General features: G+C 51.9%; 1 protein-coding gene across 6 annotated transcripts in view; it reads right to left on the reverse strand.

Annotated features, from left to right (window-relative positions):
- The window catches only part of TNK2 (tyrosine kinase non receptor 2), a 111,238-nt gene that overhangs the window by 67,122 nt on the left and 23,001 nt on the right, over positions 1-21,115 (reverse strand). For 2 of the 6 annotated variants that reach the window (XM_081862184.1, XM_081862183.1), the window contains exon 1: positions 14,252-14,896. The exons of the other annotated variants lie outside the window; for them this stretch is intronic. In XM_081862184.1, coding sequence (XP_081718310.1) covers positions 14,252-14,380 — 129 coding nt within the window. In that variant the 5' untranslated portion in view covers positions 14,381-14,896. Of the gene's footprint in view, positions 1-14,251; positions 14,897-21,115 lie in introns of those variants that run through there. 6 annotated transcript variants of the gene reach the window in all.

The following is a 21,115-nucleotide window of genomic DNA, read 5'->3' on the forward strand; positions in this document are numbered from 1 at the left end:
AGAGAATCCGCAGGCTGCCTTCCACTCTTTTGCAGGGAAGGAAGCACAACCCGGGACACGACATGCCAAAAGCAAAACAGCAGGTGCAGCCAGGTGCCTGCAACGCAAAGAGCTCCAGGTGACTCGAGACAGCGAGCCAAGCCGGAAGCAGCTAGGGAGGGCCATCCCCTGACCCTCTCCTCTGTTCCTTAGCCAGTCTGAGGATGAATCAGGGAGTCCTTGCTGACCCCAAAACTGGACTAGGAATGTAAGAAGCACTGTGCCAGATCAGATGGAGGGTTCAATGGCTGCAGCCAGGTGCTTCCAGGAAGATCGCAAGCAAAGTGCAAAGGCAGCCAGCAAACCTCTGCTGCTACTTCTCCGTAGGTCTTGGGTTCAATCGCAAGCAACCTCAGTTAAAAAGGAATCTCAGGCAGAAGAGCTGGCAAAGATCTCTCCCCGAAACTCTGGGAGTAGCAGGAAACTGTCTTATACTTCACACCCATAAGAAATCCATCTTGGCGGCATCTACACTTTGGAACTCCCTGCTACTCTATATCAGGCTGGCGCCTTTGCTTTTCGGCCCCTGCTAAAGACATTTTTGTTTTGACAAGCCTACCCAGGTATCTAGAACGCTGGTGTGCTTTTAGCTTATTACTTTTTGGGGGGAACATTTTAATTGCTTTTATTAATAATTTTATTGTCTCTTTTTTTATTTTATTTTTTGCAAGCTGCGTTGAGGGCGTTTTTAAACAATCAAGTTGTGGAGAGATTTTATTAAATAAATAAATCATGCCGAGATATTGGTCCATCAACCTCAGGATTTTCCTACACCAAAGACGGAGAACCCGAGGGCCATGTTCTCCTCTAGGGAGCCTGCCAGGGGCCACATGGAAGGGGTGGGCAGGGCCATCTTTCCCTTTGCGCAGCGGGGACGGAAACACACAAGCAGAAGAGACATTGCCAGAGTCTGCCCGTGTCCTAGGGACTGGCAGCAACTGCCCGAGCTTTCAGACAGGGGCCTCATCCATCCCTAACTAGAGATGTAGCAGAATGAACCTATTTATTATTTCTTTGTTAAATGTATACCCTGCCCTTCACCCAAAGATCTCGGAGACGTTCACAAGATAAGAGCACAAAATAAATAGTTAAAGCAAAACAGAATAATGACCACCACATCCCCGCAAACAAATTTGAAAGGTCTTGGAATATTAATCAGTCAAAGGCCTGGTCACCGTAGAATTGTAGAGCTGGAAGGGACCCTGAGGGTCATCTAGTCCAACCCCCTGCAATGCAGGAATTTGCAGTTGTCCCATACGGGGATCGAACCCACAACCTTGGAATCATCAGACCATGCTCTAACCATCTGAGCTATCCAGGCTGAAGAGGGACGTTTTCACCCGGCATCTAAAAATATATAAGGAGGGTACCAGGCAAACCTCCCTGGGGAGAGCATCCCACGAATGGGGAGCCACTGCAGAAAAGGCCCTGTTCTTGTGTTGCCGCCGTCCAGGTGTCTAGTGAAGGAGGCACACATAGAAGGATTTCAGATAATGATCCTAGGGCCCGGGTCAGTTCATATGGGGACAAGCGCTCCTTATTGCAGTCCTGAGCCATTTAAGGCTTTATAGGTCAAAACCAGCGCTTTGAATTGGACCCAGAAACTAATGGGCAGCTAGTGGAGTTGAGACAGGATCAGAGTAATATGTGCAAACTGTCCTGCCCCAGTGACAATTTGGCTGCCAAATTCTGCACCAGCTGATGTTTCCATTCCGTCCTTCAGAGGCAGCCCTACGTATAATGTGCTGCAGTCATCTAACCTAGAGGTTACAAGAGCATAGGCCAAGCGGCCCTTGGGAGAGATGCTGCCAGCCAGAAGAAGCTGCAATAGGCTCTATGGGCCAGTGGCCTGGCTCTGTATCGAATGTCTTCATCCCGAACACGAAGGCTTCCTATACCTACCAGCTGTTGCCAGACCTCTCCTCCTTCGTAGACTTCTTTAATCCCATTTTCTAGCCGGAGTCTGCTGCCACATCTGGTGGCAACAAACCCCACCCTTTAAATGTGCCGTGCGAAGAAGTACTCTCTCACATGTGCCCTGAATCCGTGCCCCGACTCAGTTTTCCCTTCCTCTAATTTTTTGCAGCCTCCCGTGCCTCTGAGAAGAGTCAGGGGAAAGGATTCTTCGTGTGGGGCTTAATTCAAGCCAGAATTCTTGCAGGGCTCAGCCCCACAAATGGTTCTGAACAAGGATGGGGAACTGCACCAGAAGCAGGGAACTGGGGAGAGGACGTCCTTGCCCCAACCTCTTGCCCCCTTTCCCCAAATACAGTGGTGCCCCGCAAGACGAACGCCTCGCAAGACGGAAAACCCGCTAGACGAAAGGGTTTTCCGTTTTGGAGGCGCTTCGCAAAACAAATTTCCCTATGGGCTTGCTTCGCAAGACGAAATGTCTTGCGAGTTCCTGCAGGTTTTCCCCCCTTCCCCCCCCTTTTCCTAAGCCACTAAGCCGCTTATCAGCTGATTGCTAAAAGCCGCTAAACCGCTAATAGCACTAATCCGCTAAGCTGTCAATGGGCTTGCTTCGCAAGGCGAAAAAACCGCTATACGAAGAGCCTCGCGGAACGGATTAATTTCGTCTTGCGAGGCACCACTGTATGCAGAACCGTCCTTGCAAAGGCCCATTGCTCAGCGGGAGAGCATGTGCTTGGCATGCAGAAGGTTCCCAGCTTCGATCCCCGGCGTCATCTCTTGGTAGCCAAGAAAAGACTCCCTGGAAAGCTGGCAAACAGAAGGGGAAGAAATGGAGGCAGTGAGAGATTTTATTTTCTTGGGCTCCATGATCACTGCAGATGGTGACAGCAGCCACGAAATTAAAAAATGCCTGCTTCTTGGGAGAAAAGCAATGACAAATCTAGACAGCATCTTAAAAAGCAGAGACATCACCTTGCCAACAAAGGTCCGTATAGTAAAAGCTATGGTTTTCCCAGTAGTGATGTATGGAAGTGAGAGCTGGACTATAAAGAAGGCTGATCACCGGAGAATTGATGCTTTTGAATTCTGGTGCTGGAGGAGACTCTTGAGAGTCCCATGGACTGCAAGAAGATCCAACCTCTCCATTCTGAAGGAAATCAGCCCTGAGTGCTCACTGGAAGGACAGATCCTGAAGCTGAGGCTCCAAGACTTTGGCCACCTCATGAGAAGAGAAGACTCCCTGTGTTAAGTTGTGGGTTGACATAGCCGACGACACAGCGATTTCTCCAACTAGCTCTTTATTTCGTAAGCTGGAATAGAACTGACTGCAAACAGCTCAGCCGGCCTGCTTTTATAGGCAGCCGGCTGTCAACATTGTAACAACAACAGCCCAGAGTTCCCGCCTAAAATAACTGACGCGGACCTGAGGGAAAACTATCTACAGACCTGATTGAAAACTATATACAGTATCCCCCTGCTGGCCCAGGGTGAAACTTCACTACATAACACCCCTCCCCACCGAGATAAGGCGTTAGTTACAATCGTAATGGTTTCCTTATATACAGCACTACGCGTAATGGTTCAATTAGGCACAAAAGCATATTGGTTACATTTCCCATACTTAGACCAACAGTGATACATGTCCAACAACATAGTCCTTTAAATAAGTTGGGCGCTTGGGAACTCTGCCAGACCGCCGGGGACTGGTAGCCAAGTCCGGAGGGCCACACAGTTCTTGCTGAGGCTGTGGTGCGACCCTAGGTGGCGTTGGAACCAAATCCCCTGGATCCGCTGCTGTGGGTGGAGCCTCCGCAAGTGGAGTGGTCTGAGTCTGTGGTAAGTCTGGCAGACCCTCTGAAGCGGCTTGGTTCGGCTCCACGCTGGCAGTTTGCGAGGGAGGTGTAGGTGGGGCCTCGCCATCTGTACGTGTCTCTTCTGGAGCCGCAAGCGCAGTTGGGGGCACCTCGGTAGTGTCCAAGTCCCCAACCCTGCGCCTAAGCTGGTCTATGTGCCGTCGCCACAAGCGTCCGTCTTCGAGTGCCACCTGGTACGAGCGAGGTCCCGTGACTCCCACTACTGTGGCTGGCACCCAAGGAATGTCCCCCACATAGTTCCGGGCAAAGACCTGGTTTCCTGGGACAAATGACCGTGGCGCGTTGGCACAGCCTGGGGGTTCAGCCACGGCAAAGTCCGGGTGTAGCCGGTCGAGTGGTGACCTGAGGCGGCGGCCCATAAGCAGTTCAGCAGGACTCCTCCCTGTGGCCGCATGAGGGGTGATGTGTTGCACGAACAAGTATTCGGCGACCCGCTCATGCCAGTCTCCCCGGTCCAGGCGCGCCAGTGCCTCTTTTGTCGAGCGCACCATTCTTTCCGCTTGCCCGTTGCTGGATGGATGAAAGGGTGCCGTTAGGGCATGGCGGATGCCCAGTCCCAAAAGATACCGCTCAAACGTGCCTGACGTGAACTGTGGTCCGTTGTCAGAGACAAGGACATCAGGACACCCATGCGTTGCAAACAGGCCTCGCAGCACCCGGATGACAGCTTCGGTAGTGGTGGAGGGCATCAGGGCGACCTCCAGCCATTTGGAATAGGCGTCCACCACTACCATAAAGGTCCGGCCGTGAAAGGGGCCAGCCAGATCGATGTGCACCCTCGACCAGGGTGTCTTTGGCGTCTCCCAGGTGTGTCCCTTAGCTGCCGGTGGTGCAGGCCTCGACTCTTGGCACGCTTGACAGGCGGACACCCAGGCAGTGATGGCATCGTCCATATTAGGCCACCAGACATAACACCGAGCCAACGCCTTCATTTTGACAATTCCCGGGTGGCCAACGTGCAGAGCCTCCAGGACGCACTGACGGAGTCCCTGGGGAATCACGACGCGGTCTCCCCACAGCAGACAGCCGCGATGAGCTGAGAGTTCATGTTGTCTGGTTGCGAAGGGCTGGAACTCTGATGCAAAAGGCCCTTGTGGCCACCCCCTCCACACCCAGTTGAGCACCCGGCTGATGGTGCGATCCTGGGCAGACGCGGAGGCCACAGTGGCAGCTGATACAGGCGCTGCCGGAAGATCCTCAATCAGAAGGAGCGATGAAGCTGGAGCCGGGTCTTCCACAAATGCTGGAAGAGGGCAACGGCTGAGGGCGTCGGCATGGCCCATCGATTTCCCCGGGCGATGGATGAGCCGGTAGTGGTAGGCAGCCAGGAAAACAGTCCATCGCAGCATGCGTGGCGAGAGGACCGGTGGAGTTGGACGATCACCGGCAAGGAGGCCCAGGAGTGGCTTGTGGTCAGTGATGAGGTCAAAAGTCCTGCCATAGAGGTATTCATGGAACCTCTTCACTCCAGCCACAAGTGCCAATGCCTCCTTGTCGAGCTGGCTGTAATTCCGTTCCGTCAGAGATAGTGTCCTGGAAAAGTAGGCGAGTGGTGCTTCTCTTCCATCTGGAAAACGGTGACTAAGGACAGCACCGATGCCAAAAGGTGAGGCGTCGCAGGCAAGGACCAGCGGCCTGGATTCACTGTACTGTACCAGCACACTGTCTGATGAAAGGAGAGCCTTAACCGCATTGAAGGCCGCCGTCTCCCGATGACCCCAGGCCCAAGGCGTCTTTGTACTAAGGAGTCGGTGAAGAGGCTCAGCCACTGTGTTATAAAAGTTCAGCAGCCCCAGGAATGCCTGCAACTCCGTCTTGTTCTTTGGGGTGGGGGCCTGCTGGATAGCGCGGATCTTGGATGTGGTCGGGTGAAGGCCGGAGGCATCGATAAGATAGCCCAGGAACTCTACCTGTGGAACGGCGATCTGGCACTTCTCCCTCTTTACCTTGAGCCCGGCCTCTTGGAACCTGGTCAGCACGGCACGGAGGCGCTCGAACAGCTGCTGGTGTGAGTCTGCAGACACCAAGACGTCATCAAAATATGGTACCACGCCCGGAAGCCCTTGCAGGAGACGCTCCATAAGGCTTTGGAAGATGCCAGGAGCCACACTCACCCCGAACTGCAACCGGCGGCAACGGAATGCCCCCCGGTGGGTGACGATCGTCTGGGCTTCAGCAGTGGCATCATCGACTGGCAGTTGTTGATAGGCTTGGGCAAGGTCCAGCTTAGCGAAGACCTTACCCTCACCCAGGGAATGCAGCAGGTGTTGGACAACAGGCACCGGATAAGCGTGCTGCTGAAGTGCCTTGTTGATCGTGCACTTGTAGTCAGCGCAGATTCTCACCGACCCATCTGGCTTGACAGGCGTGACGATGGGGGTTTCCCACTTGGCGTGGTCAACCGGCTCCAAAACTCCTTGGGCGATCAGTTTGTCCAGTTGTTCGTCCACCTTAGCCTTGAGAGCAAAGGGAACCCGGCGTGGCTTTAGCTTGATGGGGGCGACTTGTGGATCAAGGCTAAAGGAGATGGGCGTACCTGTATATTGCCCCAAGGTGCCGTCAAAAACCTCGGCAAAGTCTTTGACCAGACCCTCAGTCTCTGCGTTAGAGATGCAGTTGATGCCGGTGACTTCCAGGCCGAGGGCATCAAACCAGTCTAGCCCTAGGAGGCTTGGCCGCTGACCTTCGACCACCACCAACCGGAGCAGGCCCGAAAAATCCTTGAAGGCAATCCGGAACCGGCCAACGCCTACCACGGGAATGTCGTTTCCCTGGTAGTCTCTCAGGTGTACGCGGTGAGAGTCGAGTTGCCTTTTGGACACTCTGGGTACCAGTCTTTTGATGGTGCTCCACGACACGATGGACAGGGCAGACCCGGTGTCGATCTCCATGTCACATGGAGCTCCTTCAATGAGCACCGTGACGTTCAGCTTGCGTCGCGTAGGCGAGTCGGTCTGGCCAATCGTGGTTCCAGACGGGCAGCGGCAGTTGGTGAGAGCGAAACAACTTTCCTTGGCAGACTGGAGGGAAGGCTTGGACTTGCGAGTCGATGAAGGGGGGGTGTCAGATGGAGCCGATCGGCAGACCTTAGCGATGTGGCCCCTTCTGGAACACTTCCTACAGATGGCGTCTCTGAATCGACACTTGGCACGGGAATGGTTGCCTCCGCAGCCGGCACATTCCGGTTGGCCCTTGGACTTCTGTTGGAACTTCCTGTGCTCCCGCTTTGTCTGGTGCACGTCATCGCCTTCACTGGAGGATGCCTCATCACTGCTGGCCTCTTCATGATGCACCGGAACTGGCTCCCTAGCAAGACGCGGGCTGCTGCACTTGCGGATCTCCTGGGCGGAGCGTTCAGCAGCTTCTGAGGCCACAGCCTCCTCAATGGCTTTCTGCAGCGTGAGGTCTGGCTTGGCGAGGAGACGCCGTTGCAGATGGATGTCCCGGACCCCGCAGACGATTCGATCCATCAGGGCATCGTCTAAGTCTCGGAACTCACAGTGCATTGCAGCCTGTCGCAGGGCGGTGGTGTAGTTGTTGATTGACTCCCCCTCTGCCTGGTTCCGGTGGTAGAACGCATGGCGGGCAGCAATCTTGGACGGCTTTGGTGCGTAGTGGTTGCGGAGCTTCTCTTGGATCGTGTCCCATGGTGTTGCCTGGACTGCTTCGGGCGCAACCAATGCTCGGGCCGTCTCAAACACCCCAGGCCCACAGAGGCTGAGGAATAGGCCCCGCTTCCGATCCTTTGATACTGCTGTCAGCTCGTTGGCTTGGAGGTAGCAGTCGAACCGAGCGAGGTAGGAATCCCATGATTCAGAGGCTGGCGCAAACGGCGGTAGAGGCACAAGTGAAGCCATGATTCCGATGCCGGCGTGAAGGGCGATGGATGGAACACCGTGCTCTAGCCAGAACAGTCAGCTCTGAATTGGTTCTGTCCAGTGATTTCGCTCAGTGATTCAGCTCAGTGATTCAGCTCAGTTCAGAGGCTGGCCGCATCAGGCTGTGCTCTGATGTCCATCAATCCCATCCTCGTCGCCAGTGTTAAGTTGTGGGTTGACATAGCCGACGACACAGCGATTTCTCCAACTAGCTCTTTATTTCGTAAGCTGGAATAGAACTGACTGCAAACAGCTCAGCCGGCCTGCTTTTATAGGCAGCCGGCTGTCAACATTGTAACAACAACAGCCCAGAGTTCCCGCCTAAAATAACTGACGCGGACCTGAGGGAAAACTATCTACAGACCTGATTGAAAACTATATACAGTATCCCCCTGCTGGCCCAGGGTGAAACTTCACTACATAACACCCTGGAAAAGACCCTGATGTTGGGAAAGATGGAGGGCACAAGGAGAAGGGGACGACAGAGGACGAGATGGTTGGACAGTGTTCTCAAAGCTACAAACCTGAGTCTGACCAAACTGCGGGAGGCAGTGGAAGACAGAAGTGCGTGGCGTGCTCTGGTCCAGGGGGTCACGAAGAGGCGGACACGACTAAATGACTAAACAACAAAATATCCCACACATTCATATGCATGGTTCTCCTCCTCCTCAATTAATCCCAACTGCAACCCTGCAAGGTGGGATAGGCTGAGAGTGACCACCCATCCCAAGATCCTCTAGTAAGTCTCATGGCTGAGTGAGGATTCGAATCTGGGTCTCCCGGGTCCTAGTCCGACATTCAACACCAGCCACGGGCTCTGATCCTCCCCTCACAATTCTTTAATTTGCAGGGAGAGCGATCAGAGCATCACGAATGGAGTTTGTCCTTTTGCAAGAGCAAATCAACACATTAAATAATGCATTGCTAATGGAGTTTGATCTTTTGCAAGAGAAACAAAAGGCGCTGAGACATTCGCTGCCCAGTTTTCCATGCTAAGAGCTAGAGAGTTGCTCTTGAAATCTCAAAGAAATCAATCAATCTGAAATGGCCAGGTTCTGTTCTAGAGGAGTTAGTCCTGAATGGGCAAAGGGAAATCTGAACATGTGCAGAGTTTGAGAGAATGAACAAGACTTACACTGTGCACAATTACAAAGTGATGAGGCCGATTCAATGGCATGTGCGGTAACAATTAGCGCTGACCTGATTTGCATACGCTATAGAGCTAAGAAACGGGCAGGGGGGTGTTTGATGCTTGCCAGGCACTCCTAAGGTAAAGGTAAAGGGACCCCTGACCATTAGGTCCAGTCGTGGCCGACTGGGGTTGCGGCACTCATCTTGCTTTATTGGCCGAAGGAGCCGGTGTACAGCTTCCGGGTCATGAGGCCAGTATGACTAAGCCGCTTCTGGCGAACCAGAGCAGCGCACGGAAACGCTGTTTACCTTCCCACCGGAGCGGTACCTATTTATCTACTTGCACTTTGAAGTGCTTTCAAACTGCTAGGTTGGCAGGAGCAGGGACCGAGCAACGGGAGCTCACTCCGTCGCGGGGATTCAAACCGCCAACCTTCTGATCGGCAAGTCCTAGGCTCTGTGGCTTAACCCACAGCGCCACCCGTGCAGTGGCGTAGCGTGGGTTGTCAGCACCCGGGGCAAGGCAAGTAATTTGCGCCCCCTAACCCATGGATTTGCGCCCCCTAACCCTAACCCCCAGATGTTACGCCCGGTGCGGCCGGCCCCCCCTGCACCCCCCACGCTACGCCACTGCACCCGTGTCCCTACTACTATCCAGGCACTACTAGGCATAGCTAAATTCCTCCAAGGGCGCCCAGTACAGCCCATCTTGGGAATTATAGCATTGCCAGTGACCTTTTACCACCTTACAGGTTTACTTCCTGGCACAAATCATCCTAATTTTGCTAGCCATGAGGAACACCACCACAGGAGTCTCCTAGGCACTGAAGCACCACCACAGAATCACAGAACCGTACAGTTGAAAGGGACCCCCCAAAGATCAACTAATTCAACCCCTTGCTTTGCACTCTGACCCCTGGAGAGCCCACTCAACTCCCCACTCCCATTTTTGCTTCTGAGACATCGGCAGGGAATCGCTCGCCCATTCCCAAGCCCGCCTTCCAGTCCTGAGGGCCAGAAACTTGCTCGTTTTTAAACGAAAGCTCGTGCTCCCACAGGGGCAATGTGGTGTAATGGTCAGTGCGTTGTGCTAGGCGCTTGAAGACCAGGGTTCAAATCCCCACTCACTGGGTGTAGCCTTGGGCTAATCACTGCCTCTCAGCTTTAGGGAAGTTTTTAATGTGTGACATTTCAATGTATTTTTAATCTTTGTTGGAAGCCACCCAGAGTGGGTGGGGTACAAATAATAAATTATTATTATTATTATTATTATTATTATTATTATTATTATTATTAACCAACCTCTCAGGGTTGTTGTGGGGATTAAATGGGGGGGAGAGAACCATGTACGCCACATTGAGCTCCATGGAGAAAAACTGTGGGATCTAAATGCAACAAATCAGTAAATAAATCTGTGCTACGAGACGCGAAGTTTCCTCCCAAAAAATAGCGGCTGGAATAAGCAGGTTTGGGAAATCTCTCCCAGGACGCAAACCTACGTCTAGATTCCCAGGGTCCAGAACAGAAGAAAAGCCTTCTGGATAAGGCCTACCTAGTCCAGCATCCTGTTCTCTCAGGGGTCAGCCAGATGGTTGTTTGTAAACCTGCAGTTGTCTGTCTATCTAAAAAAGCATCAAGCATCTTAAAAGATGTCTAGCATCTTTTAGCAAAAGATGTTTAGCATCTTAAAAAGCAAAGACATCACCTTGCCAACAAAGGTCCGTGTAGTTCAAGCTATGGTTTTCCCAGTCGTGATGTATGGAAGTGAGAGCTGGACCATAAAGAAGGCTGATCGCCAAAGAATGGATGCTTTTGAATTCTGGTGCTGGAGGAGACTCTTGAGAGTCCCATGGACTGCAAGAAGATCAAACCTCTCCATTCTGAAGGAAATCAGCCCTGAGTGCTCACTGGAAGGACAGATCCTGAAGCTGAGGCTCCAAGACTTTGGCCACCTCATGAGAAGAGAAGTCTCCCTGGAAAGGACCCTGATGTTGGGAAAGATGGAGGGCACAAGGAGAAGGGGACGACAGAGGACGAGATGGTTGGACAGTGTTCTCGAAGCTACCAGCATGAGTCTGACCAAACTGCGGGAGGCAGTGGAAGACAGGAGTGCCTGGCGTGCTCTGGTCCAGGGGGTCATGAAGAGTCGGACACGACTAAACGACTAAACGACAACAAACCCGCAGTTGTGGAATCGCAGAATCCAGAGGCCGTCTCCACCAAGAGGAGACCCCTGTCCATGCAGAGCAAATCAGCTGAGCCACATTTCGATGCCCTCCTTGCCCCTGGCACCGCCTGGTGAACACCCCCTGGCGGAGACCACCAAATCCACCAGAACTTGCTCAGCATAGATGGCACCCTCCTTCCCAGTAACAGAGACAGGGCATGAACCAGTAAGAAAGTCCCATGCCTGATCCCCAGCAAACCAGAGCTGAACAAGAAGAGCAGGCAGTTTGGCCTCCGAGGTCTGATCCGTTTGTGTCCCAGGCTGCCCCCCATATTGGTCCCTGTTTTCTGAGCCCCCCGAGGCCACTGACTCACCTCGTCCCCCTCCAGGGCCACCAACCAATCTGAGCTGAAGGAACGGATTCTCTCAACCCCAAACACAACGACCTACGAGATCTGGATTAGTGAGACAGGCTTGCTTTTTTAAAAAGGCATCTGAGAGCAAAAGGGGGAAAGGTGAAAATCAAAGACACCCCCCCTCTCCGTTTTATAGGAATATGTCTACTTACCTGCATGTGGCCCCTATCCAAAATGCACTTTCTTTCTCCATTGCCCTTGCTGAACATTAACAACACCGCCATTTCCCCTCTGATCGACAGCTACTTTGGAATCTGGACAGTCCTGTTCCCCCCAATTGATCTGTTTACACTTCTTCTAAAAAGACAATCCGGACTAACCAGCCCGCTTTGGGGCTGCGTTCTTCTGTTGAGTCAGTCGGGATTGCCAAAGGTACGTGCCTGACCCCTTGGCCTTGGACTGAGCACAGGAACCTTGCCCCTGGTCCCTCCAGAGCAGTGTTACCTGCTCGGACTGGCAGCAGCTCTCCAGGGCTTAAAGCCAAGTGTGTGAGAGAGAGGGGAAAAGGAGCTGCAGCCTTCCGGACTACAACACCCATAATTCCCTGAGACTTTGTTCATCCTGCCTGGGAATTATGGGAGTTGGGGTCCAATAACATCTGGAGGGCATCAGGTTCCACACCAGGTTTTTCCACCTCTGCTACCCAAGAGCTATTTAAACTGCAGAGTCCAGGGATTGAATCACAAGAATTGTCGGGGTGGATGGGACCCTGAGGGTCATCTAGCCCAACCCCCCGGAACGAAAGCATGTGCTTGGTCTCGGAGCCCTTGCCATCGCTCTGGCATAATTGCAGACCAAGCAGAGTTCCTCTGGGCAAATTTGGATCCAGGTCCAATTCTTTTTCAAAAGCAGGATTTCATACCACCTGGAGTTGGCGGCCGCAAACTCAGGGGCAAAGCGAAAGCACAAGAGAGGAGGAGGGATGTGTGGCTGAAGGGATGCAAAACCGAATGCAGCCGTGCACAAGGAGATAATAATAATAATAATAATAATAATAATAATAATAATAATAATAATAATAATAATTTGTTTGTTTGTTTGTTTGTTTGTTTGTTTGTTTATACCCCGCCTATCTGGCTGGCTTTCCCCAGCCACTGGGCAGCTTCCAACAGAACACTAAAATGCAATAACCTTTCAACCATTAAAAGCTTCCCTAAACAGGGCTGCCTTCAGATGTCTTCTAAAAGTTTGGTAGTTGTTTTTCTCTTTGGCATCTGGTGGGAGGCTATTCCACAGGGCGGGTGCCACTACCGAGAAGGCCCTCTGCCTGGTTCCCTGTAACTTGGCTTCTCGCAGGGAGGGAACCGCCAGACAAGGCTCAGCGATGTGGGGAAGCATGGGGGAAAATTCTGTGAAAGTATTTTTTAGTGTTTCATTTTTTGTTTATGAGTAATGTCGTTACGTTGCAGGAGGGGTGGTTTTTCATGTTGTGAGCCACCTTGAGCATGGTGTGAACTGTGGAAAGCTGGCAAGCAAATAAAATTAGGATCTATACGAATGAAAGGTAGATTTTAAATGGTTTTATCTCCTGTAATTAAATCACAGGAGTGCCACTAAAAAGGTGCGTAAATATTATCAATGTCTATACCAGTCTTTCCCAACCTGGTGTCCTCCAATCATTTTGAAATACAGCTGTGCTGCCTGGGGCATTTGGGAACTGCATCCCAAAACATCTGGCGGGCCCCAGGTTTGGGAAGACACATCTGCATGTCATCATCGTTTTATTTATTCCATTGCATTTATATCCCACTTTTTCTCCCCCAGGGAGCTCGAGGTGGCATGCATGATTCTCCCCCTCCTCATTTAATCCTCACGACACCCCTGTGAGGTAGGCCAGGATGAGAGGCAGTCGCTGCCCGCCTCCCTATCACCCGGTGAGCTTTGTGTCTGAATGGGGATTCGAACCCTGCTCTCCCAGGTCCAAGTCCCAACACTCTAACACCACACATTTAAAGCCCTGTGATACCACTTTAAAGAGTCATGGCTTCCCCCAAAGACCTTTGGGAGTTGTAGTTTATAAAGGGTGCAAAGTCTAGATAGGAGGCTTTTATTCCCCTCACAGAGCTACAATTCCCAGAGCGAATTTTACAGCCATTCCCTCTTCTCAGAATAAGATCTGAATCATTGAGAGAGTGTTGGGAGGATGGGAAATGAGGCAGGAGTGAATAACAGAGGGTGAATATGAGTAAATGCATTTACACATGCCTCACTTCAGTAGTGGGAAGGATTATGGCTGAGTCTTCACAAATGTCTTTTAAGGAAGGACTGGGGGCTGAGGGAGTTGGCACTGTGTGGGCTTGTAAATTTATTTAGCTGACTTTTTAATGTGGCGATACGGTTGTGGGCCGCCCTGAGACCTTAAGGGGAATGGCAGATTGGGCGAAGGGCTGATTAAAAGTCAATAGTAATAGTAGTAGTAGTAGTAATAATAATAATAATATTAATAATAATAATAATAATATCACAATAGTAGTAATTTGTAATTCCTGGGAGACAGCTACAAATGTACAGGGTAGCAAGGGGGAGAGATATCAGCCTGCAACATGGCGGGGGGGGGGCACTGGAACCCCCATACCTGCCGCCCCTTCCAAATACAAGGAGGATTCCCTAAATGGGGAGCCCTTTCATTTCTGGAAGAAAAAAAATAAGAGAGGCGCTGGGGCTTCCCCCCTGCAGAGACGAATGAAAAGGGAAACCCAAGCCCCCCCCAACCTTCGCACTCCCCACAACCCATCCGTCAGATCCTGACACCCCACAGGGGTGAATTGGGGGGTGCCATAGGAACCCCCTCTCTCCTCCAGCACCCCCCTTCCTTGCCAAAGCCATACTGACCCTCTGTCCTGGCACCACCAGCAGGTCCGGCCTGGGCGCCCGAGGCTGGGGTTCTGGGGCTGCCGCGAACCCCTCCACCTCCTCCTCCTCCCCAGTCGACAGCCGCTGATAATCCGACTTCTCCCCCATGGCTGAGCAGAGCTGTGCCAAATCCGGAGGCCAGATCCTGGCCGAGAGAGCGAGGCGTGCTGTGCCGCAGTCCCAGAATGCGAGGCGGAGACCGGCCCCACCTCACCTGGCTGAGGGATCAGGGGGCCATCTTAGCCTCTGGTCAGGAGTGAGTCAGCCTTTCCCAGAGGTGGGTGGCAGGTGGATTCTCCTGGAGGTCTCAGGCATCCCGCTGGCCAACCCCCTCCCTCCTGCGCCTGCATCCCGTTGCCATGGCGAGAGAGAGAGAGATGGAGGGAGGCCTCTCAGAGATGATGCTGTGATGCTCCCAGCTTAATCCTATGTGGCGGATTGTGGGAGGGAGGGAGGATTCCCGGCAAAGAGGCGAAGATTCGGAAGATTCAGTCGTCCTTTTTCCAGGCAACTGGGCAAGGAGGGAGGTGATGGAGGAAACTGGTCCAGGCAAAGGCTCTCTTAAAATCCAGCCCCGGTGCGAAACCAAGGTGGCACAGAAAGGACGGGGCAGCGATGCCGCTCAGAATAGAAACCAGAATAGAGCAGCCCCCCAAACACATCCCCTGCCTGCAGCTGTGCTCTCCCCCTCCCCTTGCAGTGGCTGCATCTCCCCCTCCCCTCCCCCTGGTGATCCAATCAGCAAGGACCCAGAGAGGGAGAGGGGCTTTTTCCGGCTCACACCACCTGGCCCAGCTGCGTTCTTCAAAGCAGGGGGGGTTGGGGAGTACAAAGGGGGCTTCGTCTGCCTAGATCAGGCTTTGGCAACCTGGTACGCTCCCTCCGGCCCCACAGAGGACGGAATGTATGGACCACTTCTCTCGCTCATTCATGGCCTTATCCTCCTCTTAAGCAAAAGCCTAAGAAAATAGTGGCCATCAATGCCTCTTGGAGGAGAAAATTCCTCTGTGTGTGTGTGTGTAGAAGACCAGCTGGAAGGTGTGCAGAGGAGGGCGGCCAAGATGATAAAGGGTCTGCAAACCAAGCCGTATGAGGAACGGTTGAAGGAGCTGGGTATGTTTAGTCTAGAGGAGACTGAGATGAGATATGAGTAAAAGGAAAAGAGACCCCAACCATTAGGTCCAGTCGTGACTGACTCTGGGGTTGCGGCGCTCATCTCGCTTTACTGGCCGAGGGAGCTGGCATACAGCTTCCGGGTCATGTGGCCAGCATGACTAAGCCGCTTCTGGCGAACCAGAGCAGCGCACGGAAACGCCGTTTACCTTCCCACCGGAGCGGTACCTATTTATCTACTTGCACTTTGACGTGCTTTCATAGAATCATAGAATCATAGAATCATAGAATCATAGAATCATAGAATCATAGAATCATAGAGTTGGAAGAGACCACAAAGGCCATCGAGTCCAGCCCCCTGCCAAGCAGGAAACACCATCAGAGCACTCCTGACATATGGTTGTCAAGCCTCTGCTTAAAGACCTCCAAAGAAGGAGACTCCACCACACTCCTTGGCAGCAAATTCCACTGTCGAACAGCTCTTACTGTCAGGAAGTTCTTCCTAATGTTTAGGTGGAATCTTCTTTCTTGTAGTTTGGAACCATTGCTCCGTGTCCGCTTCTCTGGAGCAGCAGAAAACAACCTTTCTCCCTCCTCTATGTGACATCCTTTTATATATTTGAACATGGCTATCATATCACCCCTTAACCTCCTCTTTTCCAGGCTAAACATGCCCAGCTCCCTTAGCCGTTCTTCATAAGGCATCGTTTCCAGGCCTTTGACCATTTTGGTTGCCCTCCTCTGGACACGTTCCAGTTTGTCAGTGTCCTTTCAAAACTGCTAGGTTGGCAGGAGCAGGGACGGAGCAACGGGAGCTCAACCCATCATGGGGATTCGAACCGCCGACCTTCTGATCGGCAAGTCCTAGGCTCTGTGGTTTAACCCAAAGCGCCATCTTCAAATATCTCAAGGGCTGCTCCATGGAAGATGGAGCAAGCCTTTCTCCTGCTTCAAGGGTAGGACTTGAACCCATGGCTTCAAGTTAGCAAGAAAGGAGATTCCGACAAAACATCAGGAAGTACCTTCTGAGGGCAAGAGCCGTTTGACAGTGGAACGGTCTCCCTTGGGAGGTGGTCAGAGGTTATTAGCAGAGGTTGAGTGGCCATCTGTCAGCTTTGGCTGAGATTCCTGGATTGCAGGGGGGTGGACCAGATGACCCTTGGAGGTCCCTTTCAACTCTACAATTCTATGATTCTATGAAGAGCCTTCTTCTGTCCTTAATCTCCCATTCAATGACCTCCACTGGGTTCTAGTATTATGAGAAAGGGAGGAAAAAACACCTCTCTGTCCACTTCCAACATACCATGCATGGTCTGGGACACTCATGTCCTGCTTGAGGGCATCTTCCATGAGAACACGATGCTGGACCAGACTGGGCACTGGCCTGATCCAGCAGATGCTTTTAGGATGAGAGAGGCTGGCATCGCACACTGTGTGAACCAGCTGGAAAAGCAGGAACCGGGTCCCAAGGAACACTGGGGCCCAAGCCCAAGAGTGGAACATGTGGATCCCATAAGCCTCAGGCAGCGCAGTCCATAATGATGCCACCTGATAAAACATCAGTGGAGTGACTCTTAAGGACAGAGGAAGAGCTTCTGCTGGATCAGGCCAATGTCCCACCTAGGCCACCATCCTGCTCTCACAGTGGCCAACCACATGCCCTCAATGGGAAACCCACAACCAGGATTCGAACACAAAGGCACTCTCCCCTTGTTTGGTTTTCCCATTAATACCTCTGAATATGAAGACAAAGCATCGGCACTGTGACTATCAGCCATCAACAACGCCTCTCCTCCATGAATTTGTCTACTCCTCTTTTAAAGCCATCCAGGTTCGTGGCCGCCACAAACTCCTACAAAAGGGAGTTTCCCAAGGCACTGCGTGAATAAGTCCTTTTCTTTTTATCTGTCCCCAACCTTCCAGCTTCATGCTCAAGTTGCCAACAAAGGTCCGTATAGTTCAAGCTATGTTTTTCCCAGTAGTGATGTATGGAAGTGAGAGCTGGACCATCAAGAAGGCTGATCACCAAAGAATGGATGCTTTTGAATTCTGGTGCTGGAGGAGACTCTTGAGAGTCCCATGGACAGCCAGAAGATCAAACCTATCCATTCTGAAGGAAATCAGCCCTGAGTGCTCCCTGGAAGGACAGATCCTGAAGCTGAGGCTCCAAGATTTTGGCCACCTCATGAGAAGAGAAGACTCCCTGGAAAAGACCCTGATGTTGGGAAAGATGGAGGGCACAAGGAGAAGGGGACGACAGAGGACGAGATGGTGGGACAGTGTTCTCGAAGCTACCAGCATGAGTTTGACCGAACTGCGGGAGGCAGTGGAAGACAGGAGTGCCTGGCGTGCTCTGGTCCAGGGGGTCACGAAGAGGCGGACACGACTAAATGACTAAACAACAACAACAACCTCAGGTTAAGAACTTAATTTGTTCCAGAGGTCCGTTCTTAACTGGAAAGTGTTCTTAACCTGAGGTACCATTTTAGGTAATGGGGCTTCCCACTGCCGCCACCGTGCGATTTCTGTTCTCATCCTGAAGCAAAGTTCTTAACCTGAGGTACTATTTCTGGGTTGGCGGAGTCTGTCATCTGAAGCATCTGTAATCTGTAGTACCGCTGTACTGCTACGACAGTGAAAGAAAAACGGGGTTTTCCCCCTATCCATGCCATTCGTAGTGTTATATGCTTCTATCATGTCGACTTTTCTCTGCATTAAAAAGTCCCAGGCAATGAGACCTTTCTTCACCCCCTCGGCTCCTACAGTTCTCTTTCCACACTTGGAAGAGCAGTAAGAGATTTGTCCGTCCTTGATGATCGCAGTGCGGTATCTGCTCACGCCGGCAAAGCATCACCGACTCCAGGTGCTCTCGGGGAACACCTGTGTGCGCATCCGATTCCATGCAGGGCCTCCTCAATGGTCCCAGATGACAGGCCTGCTCTCCTCTGTCATACCAGAGAGCACAGCTCATGGGCTGAGGCAGGAAGAGCCCTGAGGCAGCAGACGCGCGAATGGGGCCCTGCTCACCCACGCCTGTCACCGCACCGGCAGAGCAGGAATCCAGGAAGCACGCCAGGCCCTGGCAGGGCGGAAGTGAGGGATGGAGGGACGGGAAAGCCGCCAGCTCCAGGCTCCCAAGCCCCGGAGGAACGAGGAACAGACAAGTGCCGTGGATGAATAAATAAATGAGAAATGTCTGCTCAGTCCTCAGAACATCTTTGTGTGGGAAGGGAAAGCATTCGTGAAATAGCTCTGCTGGACTTGAGGTTTCTCAGCCTGGAATAAATAAACTGGAAGTCAAAGAATCACGGAATTGTAGGGGGCTAAAGCTGTGTTTCATCTAAGGCAGGGATAAGTCACCTTTGGCTTTCCATATGTGTCTGCCATTATGCTCTACGCAGGGTATTGATTCAGCTTCCCATCCTCTGGAGACCGACTTCTTGTTGTTGTTTAGTTGTGTCCGACTCTTCGTGACCCCATGGACCAGAGCACGCCAGGTCCTCCTGTCTTCCACTGCCTCCCGCAGTTTGGTCAAACTCATGCTGGTAGCTTCGAGAACACTGTCCCACCATCTCGTCCTCTGTCGTCCCCTTCTCCTTGTGCCCTCCATCTTTCCCAACATCAGGGTCTTTTCCAGGGAGTCTTCTCTTCTCATGAGGTGGCCAAAGTCTTGGAGCCTCAGCTTCAGGATCTGTCCTTCCAGGGAGCACTCAGGGCTGATTTCCTTCAGAATGGAGAGGTTTGATCTTCTTGCAGTCCATGGGACTCTCAGGAGTCTCCTCCAGCACCATAATTCAAAAGCATCAATTCTTTGGCGATCAGCCTTCTTCATGGTCCAGCTCTCACTTCCATACATCACTACTGGGAAAACTATAGCTTTTACTATACGGACCTTTGTTGGCAAGGTGATGTCTCTGCTTTTTAGGATGCTGTCTAGGTTTGTCATTGCTTTTCTCCCAAGGAGCAGGCATCTTTTAATTTCGTGGCTGCTCTCACCATCTGCAGTGATCATGGAGCCTAAGAAGGTAAAATCTCTCACTGCCTCCACCGACTAAACCACAACAAATGAAATAAAAAAATTCCTTCCAGTAGCACCTTAAAGACCAACTAAGTTAGTTCTAGGTATGAGCTTTCGTGTCCATGCACACGAAAGCTCATACCTAGAACAAACTTAGTTGGTCTTTAAGGTGCTACTGGAAGGAATTTTTTTATTTTGTTTTGACTATGGCAGACCAACACGGCTACTTATGTGTAACCACAACAAATGCTCAGTCTCTGGTCAGCAGCCCCTCCTCCCCAGACCTCAACAGAGGCTCCCCAGTTCAGATTCTCCTTCTCAAACGGAAGTGGGAAACTGAGACCTGTGCAATGTCAGGACAAGCCAAGCCAGTGACCTCGCCAGAGCTACTACACCTTGGGAGCAGGATGAAGAAAGCAGGTCATGAGCTGACTTCCCCCCACATCCTGTTCCATGATGCAGAAGGCAACATAACTCTGCCCCCTGATGTCACTGAGTATTGCAGATGCCGTGGCTCAGTGGAAGAGGATGTGCTTTGCACACAGAAGGTCCCAGCTCGAATTCCTGGCACCTCTAGATGAGGATAAGGGAGACCCAGTTCAAAAACTTGCAGAGCGGCTGCCGGTCAGTGTTGGCAACACTGGGCTGGGTGGACCAATGGTCTGACTCCATATATAAGGCAGTTTCCTCTGCTTCCTATTTTCCCTGCCCTGCATGCCCCTGGCAGTGGGCAGGGAAATGCACATCCAGGAGACATAAAACGGTTAGCACATTTACAAAGCTAAGCAGGGTCCGGTATGGTTTCGAATTGGATGGGGGACTTCATGTTGAGATCCTGCAATGCAAGGGGTTGGGCTGGATGACCCCCAGGGTCCCTTCCAGCTCCACTATGATTCTGTCATTCAGAGCTGCTGCAGACATGACAAAAATCCCTCTTATAAAAGGCCCTTCCATATACTTAAAGTGAGGAATTGTGAGTATCAGTGATTCGATTGTAGAATTTGCATTGTATTTCTTGATCCCTTTCTGTAAGCAGCCTAGGGATTTCTGTTGAAGTATGAAGTGGCATATGCGTGTGTTAAACATACATACATGGAAATGGAAATACGAAAAAAATAATTTAAAGGTTTGCTTCACAGGTGTGAAATGACCGTGTCAGAAATTGTATGTGACTACTGTACAGTGGAGGGACGCGGGTGGTGCTGTGGGTTAAAGCACAGAGCCTAGGACTTGCCGATCAGAAGGTCGGCGGATCGAATCCCCGACGGGGTGAGCTCCCGTTGCTCGGTCCCTGCTCCTGCCAACCTAGCAGTTCAAAAGCACATCAAAGTGCAAGTAGATAAACAGGTACCGCTCCGGCGGGAAGGTAAACGGCGTTTCCGTGCGCTGCTCTGGTTCGCCAGAAGCGGCTTAGTCCTGTTGGCCACATGACCTGGAAGCTGTACGCCGGCTCCCTCGGCCAATAAAGCGAGATGAGTGCCGCAACCCCAGAGTCAGTCATGACTGGACCTAATGGTCAGGGGTCCTTTACCTTTTTACTGTACAGTGGTACCTCGGTTTTCTAACGTAATCTCTTCTGGAAGACCGTTCGAGTCCTGAAACGTTTGAAAACCAAATCTCAATAGTCGACAGCTAGGCCTCAGGATCCTGCACTCAGAGGAAGCTGTGGGGCATGTTCAACTTCCGAGGCGCGTTCAAAAACTGAAGCATTC

The sequence above is a fragment of the Podarcis erhardii genome (genome assembly GCF_964252035.2).
Source record: "Podarcis erhardii genome assembly, chromosome: 5".
Classification (NCBI taxonomy): domain Eukaryota; kingdom Metazoa; phylum Chordata; class Lepidosauria; order Squamata; family Lacertidae; genus Podarcis; species Podarcis erhardii.